This window comes from Phyllopteryx taeniolatus, chromosome 3 (assembly GCF_024500385.1).
Source record: "Phyllopteryx taeniolatus isolate TA_2022b chromosome 3, UOR_Ptae_1.2, whole genome shotgun sequence".
Classification (NCBI taxonomy): domain Eukaryota; kingdom Metazoa; phylum Chordata; class Actinopteri; order Syngnathiformes; family Syngnathidae; genus Phyllopteryx; species Phyllopteryx taeniolatus.
The window spans coordinates 20,678,912-20,697,524 of record NC_084504.1 but is presented as its reverse complement, the minus strand read 5'-3'; the positions used below and the strand labels follow the sequence as shown (position 1 = coordinate 20,697,524).

Here is an 18,613-nt window from a genome sequence, read left to right as displayed (position 1 = left end):
GCAATGCAATGTGGCGTGACATTAGTCGCTCTCCACTCTTCCAGTGAAAACGAATGGAGAAGCACATGTCTGGTGTCATTATATTAACTGTAACATCCTCATTCTGTTCTACTCTTGTGTCACATCTTTGGAAACGTCCCACATCTTCCAACAGAAAGCTCCTTTGGGGTCTGATGAGCTGATGTCAGACTTGCATTTGCGTCACGTTAAAATGCCTTTGTTGTTTTTTTCCTTCCAGCTATTCTGAGTAAGAATTCTTACTGTACTCAGCTGACTGACAGCTTTGGAGCCCACAATGAGGCACGGTGAGCTGTTAAGACACATAGGCGCCACAGAGAGGAAAAAGTATATCAAAGAACAATTATTTTATTGTTTTGGACAATTAAACATTTTTTTAATTATTGATATTATTTTTTGGGAGCCCTGCTGTTACTCTTTATTGTGCAGAATGCCTCGAGACATATCATATAAAGTCCTGTTTTCAATATTACAACTGAAGTAATAAATGATGTCAATATGAAATCATCATGTCATAAAATCTGTAACTAATGGAAATACTTTTCAGAATGAGTCATTGTATTTTATCGTACTGAGGATTTTTGCACTGAATTATCATCCTACCTAAAACTAAATAAAATATATTCTATAGTATGCTATATTTGTTATATATTTTGTATCTTATTTTGTTGAAATGATTATATGATAAGCGGCACGGTGCACAACTGGTTAGAGCGTCTGCCTCACAGTTCTGAGGACCGGGGTTCAATCCCCAGCCCCGCCTGTGTGGAGTTTGCATGTTCTCCCCGTGCCTGCATGGGTTTTCTCCAGGCACTCCGGTTTCCTCCCACATCCTAAAAACATGCGTGGTAGGTTAATTGACGTCTCTAAATTGCTCCTAGGTGTGAATGTGAGTGCGAATGGTTGTTTGTTTATGTGTCCCCTGCGATTGGCTGGCAACCAGTTCAGGGTGTACCCTGAAGATAGCTGGGATAGGCTCCAGCACGCCCGCGACCCTTGTGAGGAGAAGCGGCTTGGAAAATGGATGGATGGATGGTAATCAAATATAATGGTCAGTCAATGCATAATTAAAAATTTCAATTAAATAAAATAAATGAAAAATGATTAGTTTTACACAATTGTCATATCTAGATTTCCTTAATTTAATTTTATTGAAATGATTATTGCAATAATAAAACTAAATACAATGTATTCTCTGCTATACTGATATATATTTTATTTTACTTCAATATTATTTCAACAATAAAACAAAATATATAGATGTGATGATAATTTAGTGCAGAAAAATGTGTTTGAAATGACAAAATAATAAATGATTAATTTTGCACTGAATTATTATCATATCTATATATTTTATTTTATGTTATGAAATGATTAGATTGACACTGGATTGTCACTATCACTAGATTTTTATTTATTTTTACTTTATTGAAAGGATAAATCTTGCACTGAACCGTTATTATAGCTACATTAATTTAATTTGATTTGATTTGATTGATCTTGTTAATTTTCCACGCAATTATCATTATGCGTTCTCTAGATCAGTGAGTCTTAAAGTGCGGTATGCAGGCTCCCTTTAGTGGTTTACAAAAGAATCACTGCCCAAGTACAACTCAGTTGTATGTCACTTTTAAGTTCAAAACATTTGCATTTGACCTGTAACTTTATCAATGCATCCATTTTCTATGCTGCTTGTCCTCATGAGGGCTACACAGGCATTGCCGGATTTGAACCCGGGTCCTCAGAACCGTGAGGCAGATGTGCTAACCAGTTGGTCACCGTGCCACCTATATAATAATATATTATATAAGTGCTACATTGACTTACGAGTGAGCCAACGAACAAGCTATCACGCCAATTTTTTCCCCTTCAACTGAGCATTTGAGTTACGAGTGCTAACACAGCAGCGAATTTCACAACAAACAGCATGTAGTTCTAATTCTTAAAAAAAAAAAGGCGTCGTGTTTGCTTCAAGCTGTTTATTGCCATTCCCAGTTGACGTTTATTATAATACTAAGCATAAAATAAAGAGAATTACATAATTTATGAAAGTCCTCTAGCTTAATGCTAACATACAATGCAAAACGCCATAGACAGGCAAACGAAACTAGTCTCGATATTGCGGTAGTTTAGAATCATTTAAACAACATACAAACGGCCATACAATAGATGTAGACAGACAATAAAAAAGCACAGGGGCATCTATTCTTTATCCTACCGGTAATATTAGTGCTGCATTAGTTCTGATGGGCGGCACGGTGGCCGACTGGTTAGAGCGTCAGCCTCACAGTTCTGAGGTGCGGGGTTCAATCCCCGTCCCCGCCTGTGTGGAGTTTGCATGTTCTCCCCGTGCCTGCGTGGGTTTTCTCCGGGCACTGCGGTTTCCTCCCACATCCCAAAAACATGCATTAATTGGAGACTCTAAATTGCCCGTAGACATGACTGTGAGTGCGAATGGTTGTTTGTTTCTATGTGCCCTGCGATTGGCTGGCAACCAGTTCAGGGTGTACCCTGCCTCCTGCCCGATGACAGCTGGGATAGGCTCCAGCATGCCCGCGACCCTAGTGAGGAGAAGCGGCTCAGAAAATGGATGGATGGATAGTTCTGATGGTCTTCTTTGTGTTTCATTATCAAATCTACATGTAGAATGTCTCTGTAGATACTGTCCCCTGGTGGCCAAGTTGCGCACACCAGAAGGAGCAACCCTGTGTCAATTTAAAGCATGAAATCATGATGCATGCTGTTGAACTCTTTACTTAAATTCTTACTTAATTTTTATTTTTTTCTTACATTATTTTGCTTAATTCTTTAATCCTCGATCATATTTCATTATGTTACTAATGTATGGTTTTATAAAGTAGTGTTGTAGAGCGTCAATTTTCATACCATAAAAAATGTGTTTGTGATTTTTTATTTTTTTGGTTGGGACACTGGAACAAATTAATGGCATTCCCATTCCTTTCAATAGGGAAAGATGATGTATACTATGTGAGATGATATATTACAGGAATTGTCTCTACGCAGTCGTTCCACAGCTATGACAACACCGCCATCCTGTGTCCGGATGAGCGATGAGCCGAGCGGTGACACAGCAGGAGGCGGACGGAGGGAGGGCAGACAGCAGCACACCGGATTCTTCATGAGGGAAGAAGAGGCCAGGGACAGCCAGCCAGCCCCGGCTTCTCCTTCTCTTCTCTAATATATCCCTCGTTTCGCTTTTGCAAGTCAGGCCCGAGCTAGGGGCCGCCTTGGGCTTCGTAGGATGTCCCGTCATGAAGGTAAGAAACGCGGCGGCGATTTAGCGAGCAAGGTCGGCGTTTGTCATGAACGTTGACGGCTGGGGAAGCACCACGGCGGCTAACCGAAGCTAACCGAGAATGTCTTACTAGTAGTCTCTGGGGCTAATGTTAGCAGCGTGAACGCGTGATGGTTGAGCAGTAAACATGACCATCGCCAGGTTAAATGGTCAAACGGTGGCTGTCGTGCGTGTTTTAATTTTAACTTGAGCCGGAGACGACGCTGTCAATTAGGCGGAAGAAGCCCAGAGAACGTCTGCTAACTGTGGCTAACGCGCTAGAGTTAGCATGGCGGCTAACAGAAACCAGGCTCCGGGTTGGTTATGGTTACCAGGCTGGGCAGAGGTTGGGCGGGGTGAGAGTACCGAGAGTAGGCAGCTGCGAGTGGGGGCGAGGCTGCTCTCGCACGTTGCTGGTTTATTATTTTTTTAGCCGCCTTCCTGGTCTAAAAGTTGGCCATTATAGCTTCAGTTTCGAGAGCTAACGTGTGGCAAATATTCAGCAAGAAGCATGTCCTTGCAGCTAACCTTGCCCGGGCTTCAAAAAGTTAGTCGTTAATGTTTAGACGAGCCCACCGAAATACGACGTGGGGAGTCGCTTTAGAGCATTAAAAAGTTGAATCACATGATTGACAGCAGCCCGTTTAGTCGCTGCAAGGCTGCTTCATCAGGCCCTAAATGGCCCTAACCAAAAGTGGACGCCGTTTTAATTAATCTCGCCAAATACAGTACTGTACATTATTACGACTAGCATTACCCCTAAACGGATCTTGTGTGCTGAACAAAGGTCATATGACAATCACCATGGGAACTGCATGCTGTCAAATATGTTCCCTTTTGAAGTCGGTATTACTTTGACAATGTTTATATTAATACCCATCTGTCAACACAACTGCAGTATTGGATTGTTAATGTACCTATTGATGTATCCAATGAGTGTACTGTACAGTGAACTCTGTTTATAGCATGGGATATGTTCCAGACCCACCCACAATTGGTGAAAATCTGCAATACACTATGTAAAAACATTTGTATCGTTTTACTGCTCACACACACTTCAAAATAATTCAACCATATTAAAACACACTTTTTAAATACACTGTAAATGTTTTTGAACACAAACAAAATTGCAACTATTAAAAATGTTAAAAATACTGTATGTATTGTATTGTCTATGTACATGCATATGCCTTTAATAGGCGAGGCCTGGTGAGCTGGCGTGTAATTGTTGAGGTGAGAGCTGTGGTCAACATCAGCTTCTGCGTGTGTGTGCTCTGAATGCTGGGTTTATACTGTTCTTACGTTCAATAAAAGGATGGAAAGTGTGTCAATGACTGTGGTTCTCTTATCCCATATGCAAGGGTATTAGATTATGTACCCCGCCACTCGCCCAAAATCAGCTGGCGCTGTGATAGGCTCCAGCTCACCCACGACCATAAGGTTTCATGTCTTTAGAATTTCATGGCGGGTCGTCGCTTCCTTGATTTAATGCATGACTGTTTCATCACCTCAAGAGTTGATTTTATTTTTATTTTCGTCCCATAAATCAACAATAGAAACACGTGTCGAAAGCAGGTCTTTGTCTTGTATTTACTATGTAGTCTGTCAATGTTTTTCTTAAAATAAACCTCAAAATCTGTTGGGGAAAAAAACTGACAGCTCCGACGGTTCTCCTTCCATATGTGTGTCCTCAGGCGTGAGCTGTGACGCGTGTTTGAAAGGCAACTTCCGAGGCCGACGCTACAAATGTTTAATCTGCTACGACTACGACCTGTGCGCGTCGTGCTACGAGAGCGGCGCCACCACCACTAGACACACTACGGAGCACCCAATGCAGTGTATATTGACACGGGTCGACTTTGGTGAGTACCAGTGACACTCCACTCCAAACCTAACTACTTTAACTGTCTAATTAGACTCTGACAGAATGTGTCAGTTGGTCCTAAATTTGGTTATTATTTCACAAGCTTATGAACCAACTGTGCCCTGAGTGTATCCCGTACTAGATTGTCTCTTTCACGCCTATAGTTTTTGGTCAAAGGTACTCAAGTGAACTTCACATTTTGTAATGTGAATGACGGATTTAACAAAAAAAAATCAGAATTGAGGATCATATCTGCAGTGTGAATGTACAAACCCATTTCCAATGAAGTTGGGACGTTGTCTTAAACATAAATAAAAACAGAATTCAATGATTTGCAAATCATGTTCAACCTATATTTAATTTAATAAACTACAAAGACTATATTTAATGTTCAAACTGATAAACCTTATTGTTTTTAGCAAATCATCATTAATAATTTGTAGTAAAAGAGTGCGGGTACTATGGCTGCAACACGTTCCAAAAAAGCTGGGACAGGGTCATCATTTTTACCACTGTGTTACGTCACCTTTTCTTTTAACAACATTCAAAAAACGTTTGGGACCTGGGGACACTAATTGTTGAAGCTTTGTAGGTAGAATTCTTTCCCATTCTTGCTTGATGTACAGCTTTAGCTGTTCAGCAGTCCAGGGTCTCCGTTGTCATATTTTACGCTTCATGATGCGTCACACATTTTCAATGGGAGACAGGTCTGGACTGCAGCCAGGCCAGTCTACTGCCCGCACTCTTTTACTACGAAGCCACGCTGTTGTAACAGGTACAGAATGTGGTTTGGCATTGTCTTGCTGAAATAAGCAGGGGCGTCCATGAAAAAGACATTGCTTGGATGGCAGCATATGTTTCTCCAAAAGCTGTATGTACCTTTCAGCATTAATGGTGCCTTCACAGATGTGTAAGTTACCCATACCATTGGCACTAACACAGCCTCATATCACAGATGCTGGCTTTTGAACTTCGCGTCCATAACAGTCCGGATAGTTCTTTTCCTCTTTGGCCCGGAGGACACGACGGCCACAATTTCCAAAAACAATTTGAAATGTGGACTCGTCGGACCACATAACACTTTTCCACTTTTCATCAGTCCATCTTAGATGAGCTGGGGCCCAGAGAAGCCGGTGGAATTTCTGGGTGTTGTTGATAAATGGCTTTTGCTTTGCATAGGAGAGTTTGAAGTTGCACTTGCACTTAGATGTAGCGCCGAACTGTATTTACTGACATTTGTTTTCTGAAGTGTTCCTGAGCCTATGTGGTGATATCCTTTACACATCAATGTCAGTTTTTGATGCAGTGCCGCCTGAGGTATCGGAGGTCACTGGCATTCAATGTTGGTTTTCGGACTTGCCGCTTACATGCAGTGATTTCTCCTGATATTATGGACCGTAGATGATGAAATCCCTAAATTCCTTGCAATTGTATGTTGAGAAACATTGCCCTTAAACTGTTCGACTATTTTCTCACACACTTGTTCACAAAGAGGTGAACATCGCTCCATCTTTGCTTGTGAATGACTGAGCAATTCAGGGAAGCTCCTTTTATCCCCAATCATGGCACCCACCTGTTCCCAATTAGCCTGATCACCTTTGGGATGTTCCAAACAGGTGTTTGATGAGCATTCCTCAACTTTCTCAGGCTTTTTTGGAATGTGTTGCAGCCATAAAATTCCAAGTTAATGATTATTTGCGGCGGCACGGTGGAAGACTGGTTAGAGCGGCAGCCTCACAGTTCTGAGGACCCGGGTTCAATCCCCGGCCCCGCCTGTGTGGAGTTTGCATGTTCTCCCCGTGCCTGCGTGGGTTTTCTCCGGGCACTCCGGTTTCCTCCCACATCCCAAAAACATGCATTAATTGAAGACTCTAAATTGCCCGTAGGTTAGACTGTGCGTGTGAATGGTTGTTTGTTTGTATGTGCCCTGCGATTGGCTGGCAACCAGTTCAGGGTGTACCCCGCCTCCTGCCCGATGATAGCTGCGATAGGCTCCAGCACGCCCGCTACCCTAGTGAGGAGAAGCGGCTCAGAAAATGGATGGATGGATGATTATTTGCTAAAAACAATAAAGTTTATCAGTTTGAACATTAAATGTCTTGTCTATGTAGTGTATTCAATTAAACATAGGTTGAACTCTCTTGCGCTTCTCATCCCACAAATGTAAGTTTTTACTTATGGGGCATCATTTAAATGGGAAATAATCTTTCCAGGAGGATAATATTTATTGACAAAAAGCATTGTTACAGAAGAAGAATGAGCTGCCAAACAGCAACCATTTTTCAAAGCTTCTGGAAAATGTTTTGTCTGAAATCTGTTTTGGTTTGAATCTACAGTTCAGAGCAGCTCTATAAAAGGCTTTTGCGCGGAGGTACCTTTATGTATTTATAACATTTTTGTATTTTTATGAATGAGCGCTATGACGTATATTCACACTCTGTGAATTTGAAAATTTGCACAAGCTGTTGCAGCAACACATGGTGCATGGTGTGATTGTGGTTGTTTTGGGTGTAATTTGATAGGAAATACCCTTACAAAAGCTGGCAGACAAAAATTCAGTGAATGTATAACAGCACTTTAAAGGCTCCTGCTCGGCTGTTAGTGAATCAATTTTTGTTCTTGCAGGTAAAGACACTGAACAGATGAATGGTTGTAGAGCACACTTTGGTTAACGTCTCATCCTCTCTGCCTACAGACTTGTATTACGGCGGAGAAGCGTTCTCGGTGGAACAGCCCCAGGCCTTCACGTGTCCCTACTGTGGCAGGATGGGCTACACCGAGATGTCCCTGCAGGAGCACGTGGCCGCGGAGCACACAGAGACCTCCACAGAAGTGGTACGTCACTCTCAAGACATATTTCACCTAGTATAATGCAATCTTTCCCAACAGAGTAATGACATTAGTCTGAGAATGTGGATTAGATTTAGAAAGTACGGTATGTTTTCAATCTACATCACGCTGAGGGAGTTCAGCTTCTTTCTTGACACCAACTTGTGACTGCGGCAGGCGAAACGGAAAAGCATCAATGGCAGGTGGACTGTGTGGCACTTGTCGGAACGTTCACTGCTCCCTGTTGACAGCTTTTTAGGGAATATATTTACCATAGTATTGTAGTTGTTTTACTTGCGATTAGGGATGGGTACCTTTCACATTTGAACCGGTACGGTACATATTCCCGGTACCTGGGAATCGATACCGGCATATGTACGGTAAGTAAAGCCTTCCTCGCCGATGGACGCCTAACTTCATCTGCAGTTGAGTGAATTAATAGGGTATTTCAAATCCAGTTGTACAACCCCAATTCCAATGAAGTTGGGACGTTGTGTTAAACATAAATAAAAACAGAATACAATGATTTGCAAATCATGTTCATCCTATATTTAATTGAATACACTACAAAGACCAGATATTTAATGTTCAAACTGATAAACTTGATTGTTTTTAGCAAATAATCATTAACTTAGAATTTTATGGCTGCAACACATTCCAAAAAAGCTGGGACAGGTGGCAAAAAACACTGAGAAAGTTGAGCAATGCTCATCAAACATGTTTGGAACACCCCACAGGTGAACAGGCTAATTGGGAACAGGTGGGTGCCATAATTAGGTATAAAAGGAGCTTCCCTGAATTCATTCACAGGCAAAGATGGGGCGAGGTTCACCTCTTTGTGAAGAAGTGCGAGAGAAAATAGTCGAACAGTTTAAGGACAATTTTTTGGAACGTGTTGCAGCCATAAAATTCTAAATTAATGATTACTTGCAAAAAAACATTAAATGTCTTGCCTATGTAGTGTATTCAATTAAATATAGGTTGAACATGATTTGCAAATCATTGTATTCTGTTTATATTTGTTTAACACAAAGTCCCAACTTCATTGGAATTGGGATTGTACATACATTAGTATTAAATACTATAAATATATTTTGTCACTTCCTACTTGTCAGTCCATACTTAGTTTATACATTAGTGAGCCTCACTATTGACACCGTCTCGTAAATGACCTGCTCCAAACTATGCCTGATGTCTATATCTGCATGACTAAATCAACATTGCATTAAGTCAAGCATCCTGGTTTACATAATCACATAATGTACAGTGTGCTCATCCCTTTTCTACTCTGCATTTGTACCATTCACTAGCCTGTGCTTTCGGTTAAGGGTGGACATTTGACAATAAACAGTGGAAATTAACCAATTTTTTTTTTCTATTCACTTAAAATCAGAAATCAATGTAGCGCATGGCTTTCAAATGCACTTGCCACCTGTCACCGAATAAAGTAACAGAAGGCTCCTCAACATCTCTCATAAATGCAGCCTGGTGACAGGCAATCCAGCATTTTAAAAGCCCTTCATAAGCTCATAGGGATGCACAATTATTAATGAACTTTCTAACTTGAACAGCTTGGGGAATCTCATGCAGTTTACTGCACTTCCCTCTGTTTTGCTGTCCTGCAGATCTGCCCCATATGTGCAGCACTGCCTGGCGGAGAACCCAATCACGTGACAGACGACTTTGCTGCTCACCTCACACTTGAACACAGAGCACCCAGAGACCTGATATCCTTTTTTTCCCCTCACTACCGATGGAGTTTTGTGTGGACCTGTTCGAACGAAAATGGCATCTGTTACCCATAATTTAAAGCTGGCGTTGGTAGTTTTTTCATTGGCTGTAACTCATTACAAAGAATTGTAATGACAGCTGTGAACGTAGCGCATCACATTCTCTGTCATTTTGAGGGCTTCACTGCTCTGCATCTGCTTTGCGTGTGGCGTCGCTTCACTTTGAAGACTGCATTGTGGCAATCTGTTTATAGAAGCACATACGCGGCGGAGGGGAAAATGCGGACTATCAAAGGACAAGCCTCGCTACTGTGTTGTTTTGTACAAATACAGCGGGTACAGAAAGTATTCAGACCCCCTTAAATTTTTCACTCTGTTATATTGCAGCCATTTGCTAAAATTATTTCTTGTTACCCTCATTAATGGAGACAATACCCTATATTGACAGAAAAAAACAATTGTTGACATTTTTGCAGATTTATTAAAAAAGAAAAACTGAACTATCACAGCCATAAGTATTCAGACCCTTTGCTGTGACACTCATATATTTAACTCAGGTGCTGTCCATTTCTTCTGATCATCCTTGTGATGGTTCTACACCTTCATTGGAGTCCAGCTGTGTTTGATTATACTGATTGGACTTGATTAGGAAAGACACACACCTGTCTATATAAGACATTACAGCTCACATTGCGTGTCAGAGCAAATGACAATCATGAGGTCAAAGGAACTGCCTGAAGAGCTCAGAGACAGAATTGTGGCAAGGCACAGATCTGGCCAAGGTTACAATAAAGGTTCTGCTCCACTTAAGGTTCCTAAGAGCACAGTGGCCTCCATAATCCTTAAATGGAAGACATTTGGGATGACCAGAAGCCTTCCTAGAGCTGACCGTCCAGCCAAACCGAGCAATCGGGGGAGACGAGCCTTGATAAGAGAGGAAAAGAAGAACCTAAAGATCACTGTGGCTGAACTCCAGAGATGCAGACGGGAGATGGGAGAAAGTTCTAGGAAGTCAACCCCTCACTGCAGCCCCAACCAGTCGGGGCTTTATGGCAGAGTGGCCAGACGGAAGCCTCTCCTCAGTGCAAGTCACATGAAAGCCGGCATGGAGTTTGTTAAAAAACACCTGAAGGACTCAAAGATGGTGAGAAATAAGATTCTCTGGTCTGATGAGACCAAGATATAACTTTTTGGCCTTAATTCTAAGTTGTATGTGTGGAGAAAACCAGGCACTGCTCATCACCTGTCCAGTACAGTCCCAACAGTGAAGCATGATGGTGGCAGCATCATGCTGTGGGGGTGTTTTTCAGCTGCAAGGACAGGGTGACTGGTTGAAATCGAAGGAAAGATGAATGCGCCCAAGTACAGGGATATCCTGGACGAAAACCTTCTCCAGAGTGCTCAGTACCTCACACTGGGTCGAATGTTCACTTTGAATGTTCACAAGACAATGACCCTAGGCACACAGCTTAAATAATGGAGTGGCTTCAGAACAACTCAGTGACCGTTCTTGAATGGCCCAGCCAGAGACCTGACTTAAACCCAATTGAGCATCTCTGGAGAGACCTGAAAATGGCTGTCCACCAACGTTCACCATCCAACCTGACAGAACTGGCAGAGGATCTCCAAATCCAGGTGTGAAAAACTTGCATCATCAAACTTGCATCCTTCCCAAAAAGACTCATGGCTGTATTACCTCAAAAGGGTGCTTTTGCTTCTACTTCTACTGAGCAAAAGGTCTGAATACTTATGGCTGTGTGATATTTGAGTTTTTCTTTTTTTTTTTTTTAATAAATCTGCAAAAATTTCAAAAATTCTTTCTTTTTTCCCCTGTCAATATGGGGTGCTGTGTGTACATTGAGGAAAATGAACTTAAATGATTTTAGAAAATGGCTGCAATATAACAAAGAGTGAAAAAAATTAAGGAGGTCTGAATACTTTCCATACCCACTGTAAATTCGACACAAGGTGTGAATGTATATTAAGTTATTTTCTAAAGGACTCCGATACTCCAGTTAAACACGTAGACACTGCATATTCAAGACTGGATTTACATTGCATGGTTAAAGTGACAATTTTCGATTTTTTTAAAAATTATTATTTATTTTTGCTCTCAAGTGGGCCAATTTGGGTATGCGTCATGGCAGTGTAAGGAAAAAAAGACCTGCATGGAATCGGAAAGCTTCAGATCTGAGTCATGCCTCTTCCAAAAGTATCTGATACGTATGTCAGCTATACATAAAGGCGCAGATCGGTTAGACCAACGTGACTATGACGTCTTCAAATTACACCGCCCGCGTTGCCCCAAGCAATACAAATTTAACACGTATAGAAAACACCCGCTGTAAATCTACAAACCCCGATTCCAATGAAGTTTAAACATTGTGTAAAACGTAAAAAAAACAAAAAAACAATATGATGATTTACAAATCCTTTTCAACCTATCATCAATTTAATACACAATGGTCATACTGATGCAGTATTTTTTGTAAATACTTAAGAATTTTATGCCTGCAACACATTTCCAAAAATTGTTGGGACAGGGCCATGGTTACCACTGTGTTACATCACCTTTCCTTTTAACAACACTCAAGAAGTATTTGGGAACTGAGGACACTAATTGTTGAAGCTTTGTTGGTGGAAGTCTTTCCCGTTCTTGCCTGATGTACAACTTCAGTAGCTTAGCAGTCCGGGGTCTCGGCATTGTTGAATTTTGCGCTTCATAATGCGGCACACATTTTTAATGGGAGACAGGTCTGGACTGCTGGCAGGCCAGTCTAGCATTCTCACTCTTTTACTACAAAGCCATGCTGTTGTAAAACATACAGAATGTGGCTTGGCATTGTCTTGGTGAAATAAGCAGGGACATCCGTGAACAAGATGTTGCTTGGATGGCAGCATATGCTGCTCCAAAACCTGTATGTACCGTAATTTCTCGTGTATAATACGCACCCCCAAGGTTGACCTCAAAATTCTGGAAAACCCTTCTCCCTATGTATAATGCGTTTTTACAATGCATGATTTTGCTTCTACCCATATGATCAAAACCTGAAGTATTATCTTTATTTTGTTAGTTTTTTTCAAAGAATTATTCTGAAGTTGAGCACTTTATTTAAACACGTAATATTTTTTTATTTACTTGCTCTTACTTTGAAATTCACAGCCCTACTTTTATTTAGTAAATTAGAAAACACACATTTGTGATCATATGTTTGATTACCCAGGTAGAATTTGTGAGATGGGTACAATTCTTTAAAGAAAACATGAAGGGCCAGGCAAAACACATTTAGTTTTATTTTAATGCGATTCAAATTAAACGGTCAAGCATTTCAGAAAAGCCTGATCATTAAACAAAACATAACCATAAAGAAATTTATGATGGTTGTGGTTCAGTCATCAGTCATATTTACAAAGAAAAAAAAACAATATTTCACAAATTCTGCCACAGTATGTAAACTTATGAGCACAACTGTACATTTATGCAATCATACGTACCCCTGTCATATTGGAATGAAAGTGTAGGCTACAACTTTTTCATAAGCATTAGGTGGCGGTAGCATATTAGAATGAAAGTTTATACCTTTCTCATAACCTAAGTGGCGGGTGTCCGTTTTTGGAATGAGCGTGTACAGCTTCTTCGTAACCTCTAGATGGCGGCATACATTTATAAAATGTCAAAGTTTTTTTTTCCATTTTCCCCTATACCTATCTATAATGCGCATTATTGTCTTTTGACCATTTTTTTGGGGGGGGGAAATGTGCACTATACACGAGAAATTATGGTATTATTTCTGCCTTCACAGATGTGCAAGTTGCCCATACCATGGGCACTAACACACCTCAATAGCATCACAAATACTAGCTTTTGAACTTTGCATTGATAGCAATCCGGATGGTTGATTTGAGTTATTATCATTCAAGTTGTTATTGTTTTAATAAATTACTTGTTCCAATTTGTGTATATATTGACGCACGATTTAAGCACAAATCTGCGTACGCACGGTTAGTGACTGAGGCATATTGTACTTTGAGGCAGCCATTTTGAGCGAATTCTACAGGGCTCCTATTTTCACTCCTACGAGTGACTTTGATGAGCCCCAGTCAGGAGCAGCTCTCCTAGACAGATGGGCGACAATGAATTGCAAATATTTTTTGCCTACCTCGCGTAATGTTGTGATTAGCGTTGCCCTTGTGCGACATTTTCCTTTACAGCTTCCAATGTGATATGAAACAATAAATGATTACATGCTTCCTTAACGATGCCGTTCACGACGAGTCGAGTGGCGTGCGGCATGTGAGGAGGATGTTCCACCCCGGGCGCGGACTGGGCGGCCCCCGCGCCCGCAGGTCCAACATGCACTTCACCAGCAACACCACCGGGGGTCTCTCGACCAGTCAGAACTCTTCTCAGAGCTCCAGCTACAGCCGGGAGGCCATGGACCCCATCGCAGGTGCGTCACAAACCAAACCGCGATGTCGTGATCGGTGAGTTAGCAGGAGCCCATTTTAGTCTGGGTGAATGGCTGGAATTTGCCCCATCGGCTCCAGCTGTGTCATAATGAGGCCGATGGGGCTTCTCGCCGCCCGCCGGGCTGTCACTTCAAGTCATTTAACATGCATTACCAAAATGTCTTACTTCAAGAGTCAAGTTCAGGATAGAGACAATATTCAAGCATTAATAGAAACATAATGTTTTGTCATATGCAGACATCCATACAAAGTAATACAACTAAAAAGCATGACATTTCATCACATTAGTAAGATATTGTATCGAACAAGTACTTCTTTCATTGAAAAACCAAAACATGAATTTTGAGACAAATATTACTCAGCCCCCCAACCCAACCCATTCAAAATGAACAAAAATGCTCCTTCTATCTCAAAGTCCCATTCTAAATTTTACAAGAGTCCCTTCTGCCTTAAAAAAAAAGTCGAGATCGTCGAAATCATCAGTGCATGTTGGGGGGTGGGCTCAATAGCCCTGCAAGGAAGCAGTGTGCTATGCCTTAGTGCATTTGATTGAGAAATAGCATAATTCAACTATCATTGTATCAAATGTGGTTGTTTGAATTGGGATTATACCCAAATATATTTTCCCCGACTATAAGCTCCCTATTAACTCATTTCCTGCCAGCTGTTTTCAAAGCAATTTTAGAGCATTTAGAATGATCTTTCAAGACACGGAGAATATTGTGACAAGCACCAAACTTTGGCTCACCGCGTCCTCCACTTTGTCCCCGCAGAGCTTTTATCTCAGCTTTCGGGCGTGCGGCGCTCGGCGGGCGGGCAGCTCAGCTCGGGCCCGTCGGCGTCCCAGCTGCAGCAGCTCCAGATGCAGCTCCAGCTTGAGCGGCAACAGGCTCAGGCGGCGCGCCAGCAGCTGGAGACGGCGCGCAACGCCACGCGCGGCGGGCGCGCCAACGCCATCCTCAACGCCAACTCAGCTGCCGCCAATAACTCCAACCTGAGCGCCAACCACAACAGCAACCCCGGAAACAACGCGGGCCCTTCAGAGACCCACCCCCAGCACACGGCACACAGCTCCCACTTTCTACTCAGCAGGTTTGAACAAACTTCACCGTCGCTCTGCAGTTGAGCAGTACTGTACTTTTATTCATTTGTGTGTTGGAATGCATTGAGAAGATCCAGAGGATATCTAGGGCTCTACACCTTTTGTTTATTGTACAGTTGAGGCTACTAGCACTAATGAGCTTAGTTTAGAAGACAATAAGACCATTTGTCAATTGTTTCAAGATTTTAACTTTTTTTCTCCAAAATATTCAACTTCATTTTCAACTTTATTCTCATATTGCAACTTTGATCTTGAAAATATACAACTTTATTTTGAAATATTTTTTTCCTCCAAATTCTGACTTTAATTTCAAAAATATACGACTTCATCTCAAATGAATTCTTTTGTTCTGCTCATATTTAACCTACAAAATATGACTTTTTTTTTCCTTGGATCTGAAAATTTCTCACGACTTCGATCACAAAAATATACTACTATTCTCTCAAAAATGAGACTAATCCTGAAAATAAGACTTTTTTTGATGATTGGAAACTTAAGTGTGACAAACATCCCCCCCCCTAAAAAAAAGAAATCAGGAAGGGCGCAAACACTTTAACCTCCAAATTATAAGACTTATCGAAACTATCCAACTTCATTGTTGTGATATGAAGACTTTAATCTCGAAAGTATCCTTTGCACTGTACTGTAACGTGCAACTTCATCACTTTTCTTTCCAAGTCGTATAAGCCACTTCTCTTTGTTGACCTTTGAGGCGCACATCAGCTGCTGCGAGGTGCTCTGCTTTTTCTGGCTGTACTTCAAGCCCACCTCCCGCATATGCAGAAAGTTCTGTAGTCCCAAATTGTGTGACTGTGCTGTCATGTATGACTCCATTATTTATATTCGCATTGTTTATATTCTATAATTTAAGTTAAATCTGAATTTCTTTTTTATAGGTAAGTTTATTATTGTTGTGCTACATATTTAGTTTTTGGGGGGGGGGGGGGTAGATTGCATTCAGGAGCTCTCTTTATGGATTAATTTCTTCAGTTATGTCAATAATAGAACCATTTGCATCTGTTTTTCTGTTTAACAAAGTTCAAAAAGAGGCACAATCCATTTTCAACCTTTTTACTAATGTCGGTTGCAAGTATGCGCAAATATTCATAACCATTTTCTTAATGTTTTACATGCTTGGAATGTGCCAATGTAGGGCTTGAAAGGAATGATGAAGCAAGTTTAATTTGTTCCGTAACTCAAATAATTCGTATCTCAATTCAACTTTTCTCATTGAACTGAATGGAAATACCATGAAACTGTGATTTCTTCCCCCCCCCCCCACAATTTTTTTTTTATAATTGTGTAACTAATTTTTAAAGAAGAAAAATAGCCCTAAATAGTTTTTTGTCCATTTAAAATATTGTAATGTTATTTCTGTAGACTTTTGTGCATCATGATTTCATACTTTAATTCAATGGACATTGTGCCTGCAACTAAGCTACAGTAATTAGTCTTTTTTTGCACAGCATAAACATTATATGCACGTGGGTATTGTTATATTGTCTTTCCATTTGTGCTCAAATGTTGTTCGTTTGTAACGACTGCTACATTGATGCTATTTTTGTTAGCCCGGCAATAGTGTTAGCATTAAGCTTGCTGACTTTTGTAAAACAGTAATGTGGTTTAGTGAATACAAAACATGTAATTGTCTTTTGTTTTACATTTAGTTTGGCAGTCAACTGGTGAGTTGGGGCACTTGTGAGTTAATGTACCAAATGACAAGAATGTATTCATCATTTATTTAAACACTTGTCTGCAGGCTGAGCGAAGCACGCGTGTCCGAAGCGGAGCGTCAGGCGTGCGAAGCGCAGTGGGCGGACAGGAGCTTGTTCGTGACGGAGCTGCTTCTGTCCACGCTGCTGGCGGACCACCAGCAACACTGCGACGACATTGAAGACGACGTCTCCGCCGATCGCCGCTGTTCCGGATCGCTGCGCAACTTCGCTGACTTCCAGTCCATGGGCTGCGTGGAGGTGATGACGCTGGACGTGGCGCTGGAGAATCTCAACCTCAAGGAGAGTGGCGCCGCACCCCCGCCTGCCAAGAAAGAGCCCCCTGCCCCATCCCTTTGATGGCGCAAAAAGACTGCGCTTCTTTTTTTTTTTTTTACCCCTCTTTTGTTTCTTTTTACTCCTCACTGATTTTGTCATTTCAGACCCCCCCCCCATGTCAGTGTTTACGTGGAATACGAGTTAGACGAGTGAATGTGAGAGAGAAGTATATAAATCTATTATAATAAAAAAAAAAGAGACAAAACAAATCTATATGAAAGCTGATAATCACTTAACTCACACTCTGGCCATGAGAGGAGGCGTTATTAAAAAACACACAAAAAAACTGCTGTTACAAGCTAATACGCATGATCAAGCTTCATGTACACAGTCTGATTGACAGCCGCACCCGTGTCGCCCTCTTCCTGTGTCACCCAGCTTTCTAATAACTCTGGACACACTACAATACTTTCTATCAGACACACCCACTCACTCGGACCTTTTTGTGTGTACGTGTGTGCGCAGTCTCCACACCTCGCGAATGCAAAGAGGACTCGGAAGGGGGAAAAACCTGTATGCTTTTTTTTTTTTTTTTTCTACCCCGCTAACTTCTGTCCTCGCTCCGATGGATCTGTGTTAGGCCTCATGAAGAAGACGTGCAATGTGTGAACTTTCGGGCTCATTCGACTTTTCAGTGTGGACCACAATAAACATGTTTTGGATGGAAATCAACAAACAAAATATCTCTCTGTGTGTGCGTGTACTTTTGGGGAATATGAATGTTAAAACACTCACATTGCAGGGAGCATAAATCAAGTGATAAAAGTCGAGGGTTTTGTGGGTCAGAGAGAAAGTGTGTGTACACACGAATGTGATAGCGCACTCATATTGTGGAGACCGTAAATGAAAGTCAAGGATTATGTGTAAGTGAGAGTATGTGTGAGTAAGTGACAACGAATAGGAGAAAAAAATAATTTTAGAGATTGACCGTGCATGGGAGAGAGACAGCGTGACTGTGAGATCGTGTGTGTGTGGAAGAGTGTGTCAGTTTGTGAGAGATTGGATGAGAGAAAGTGTGACAGTGTGTGAAAGAATATGAGTTTCTGTGTATGTGTGAGAGGGTGTACGTGTTTGAGAGAAAATGTGACAGTGTGTGGGAGAGGGCGAGGGTGGGAGAGAAAACGTAATCATCTTTGCGTTGTGTGACTACAATCCAAAATTCCACTTAAGAGGACTCCATTTCCCAGAAGCCTTTGCGCTTTAATGGCCCACTTCGTCTTATATATGCACAGTGGAGGTGGACACAAAGACTAT

At 41.4% G+C, this 18,613-nt stretch overlaps 1 protein-coding gene across 1 annotated transcript; it reads left to right on the top strand.

The window, feature by feature from the left end:
• The first annotated feature begins 3,066 nt into the window (after window positions 1–3,066).
• LOC133475095 (E3 ubiquitin-protein ligase KCMF1-like) lies at window positions 3,067–18,042 on the top strand. The gene is made up of 7 exons (XM_061767477.1): window positions 3,067–3,296; window positions 5,008–5,175; window positions 7,873–8,012; window positions 9,632–9,733; window positions 14,007–14,187; window positions 14,980–15,298; window positions 17,068–18,042. The coding sequence occupies exons 1-7, from the start codon at window positions 3,281–3,283 to the stop codon at window positions 17,378–17,380; spliced, it is 1,239 nt and encodes a 412-aa protein (XP_061623461.1). The 5' UTR covers window positions 3,067–3,280; the 3' UTR covers window positions 17,381–18,042.
• The last annotated feature ends 571 nt before the right edge of the window (window positions 18,043–18,613 follow it).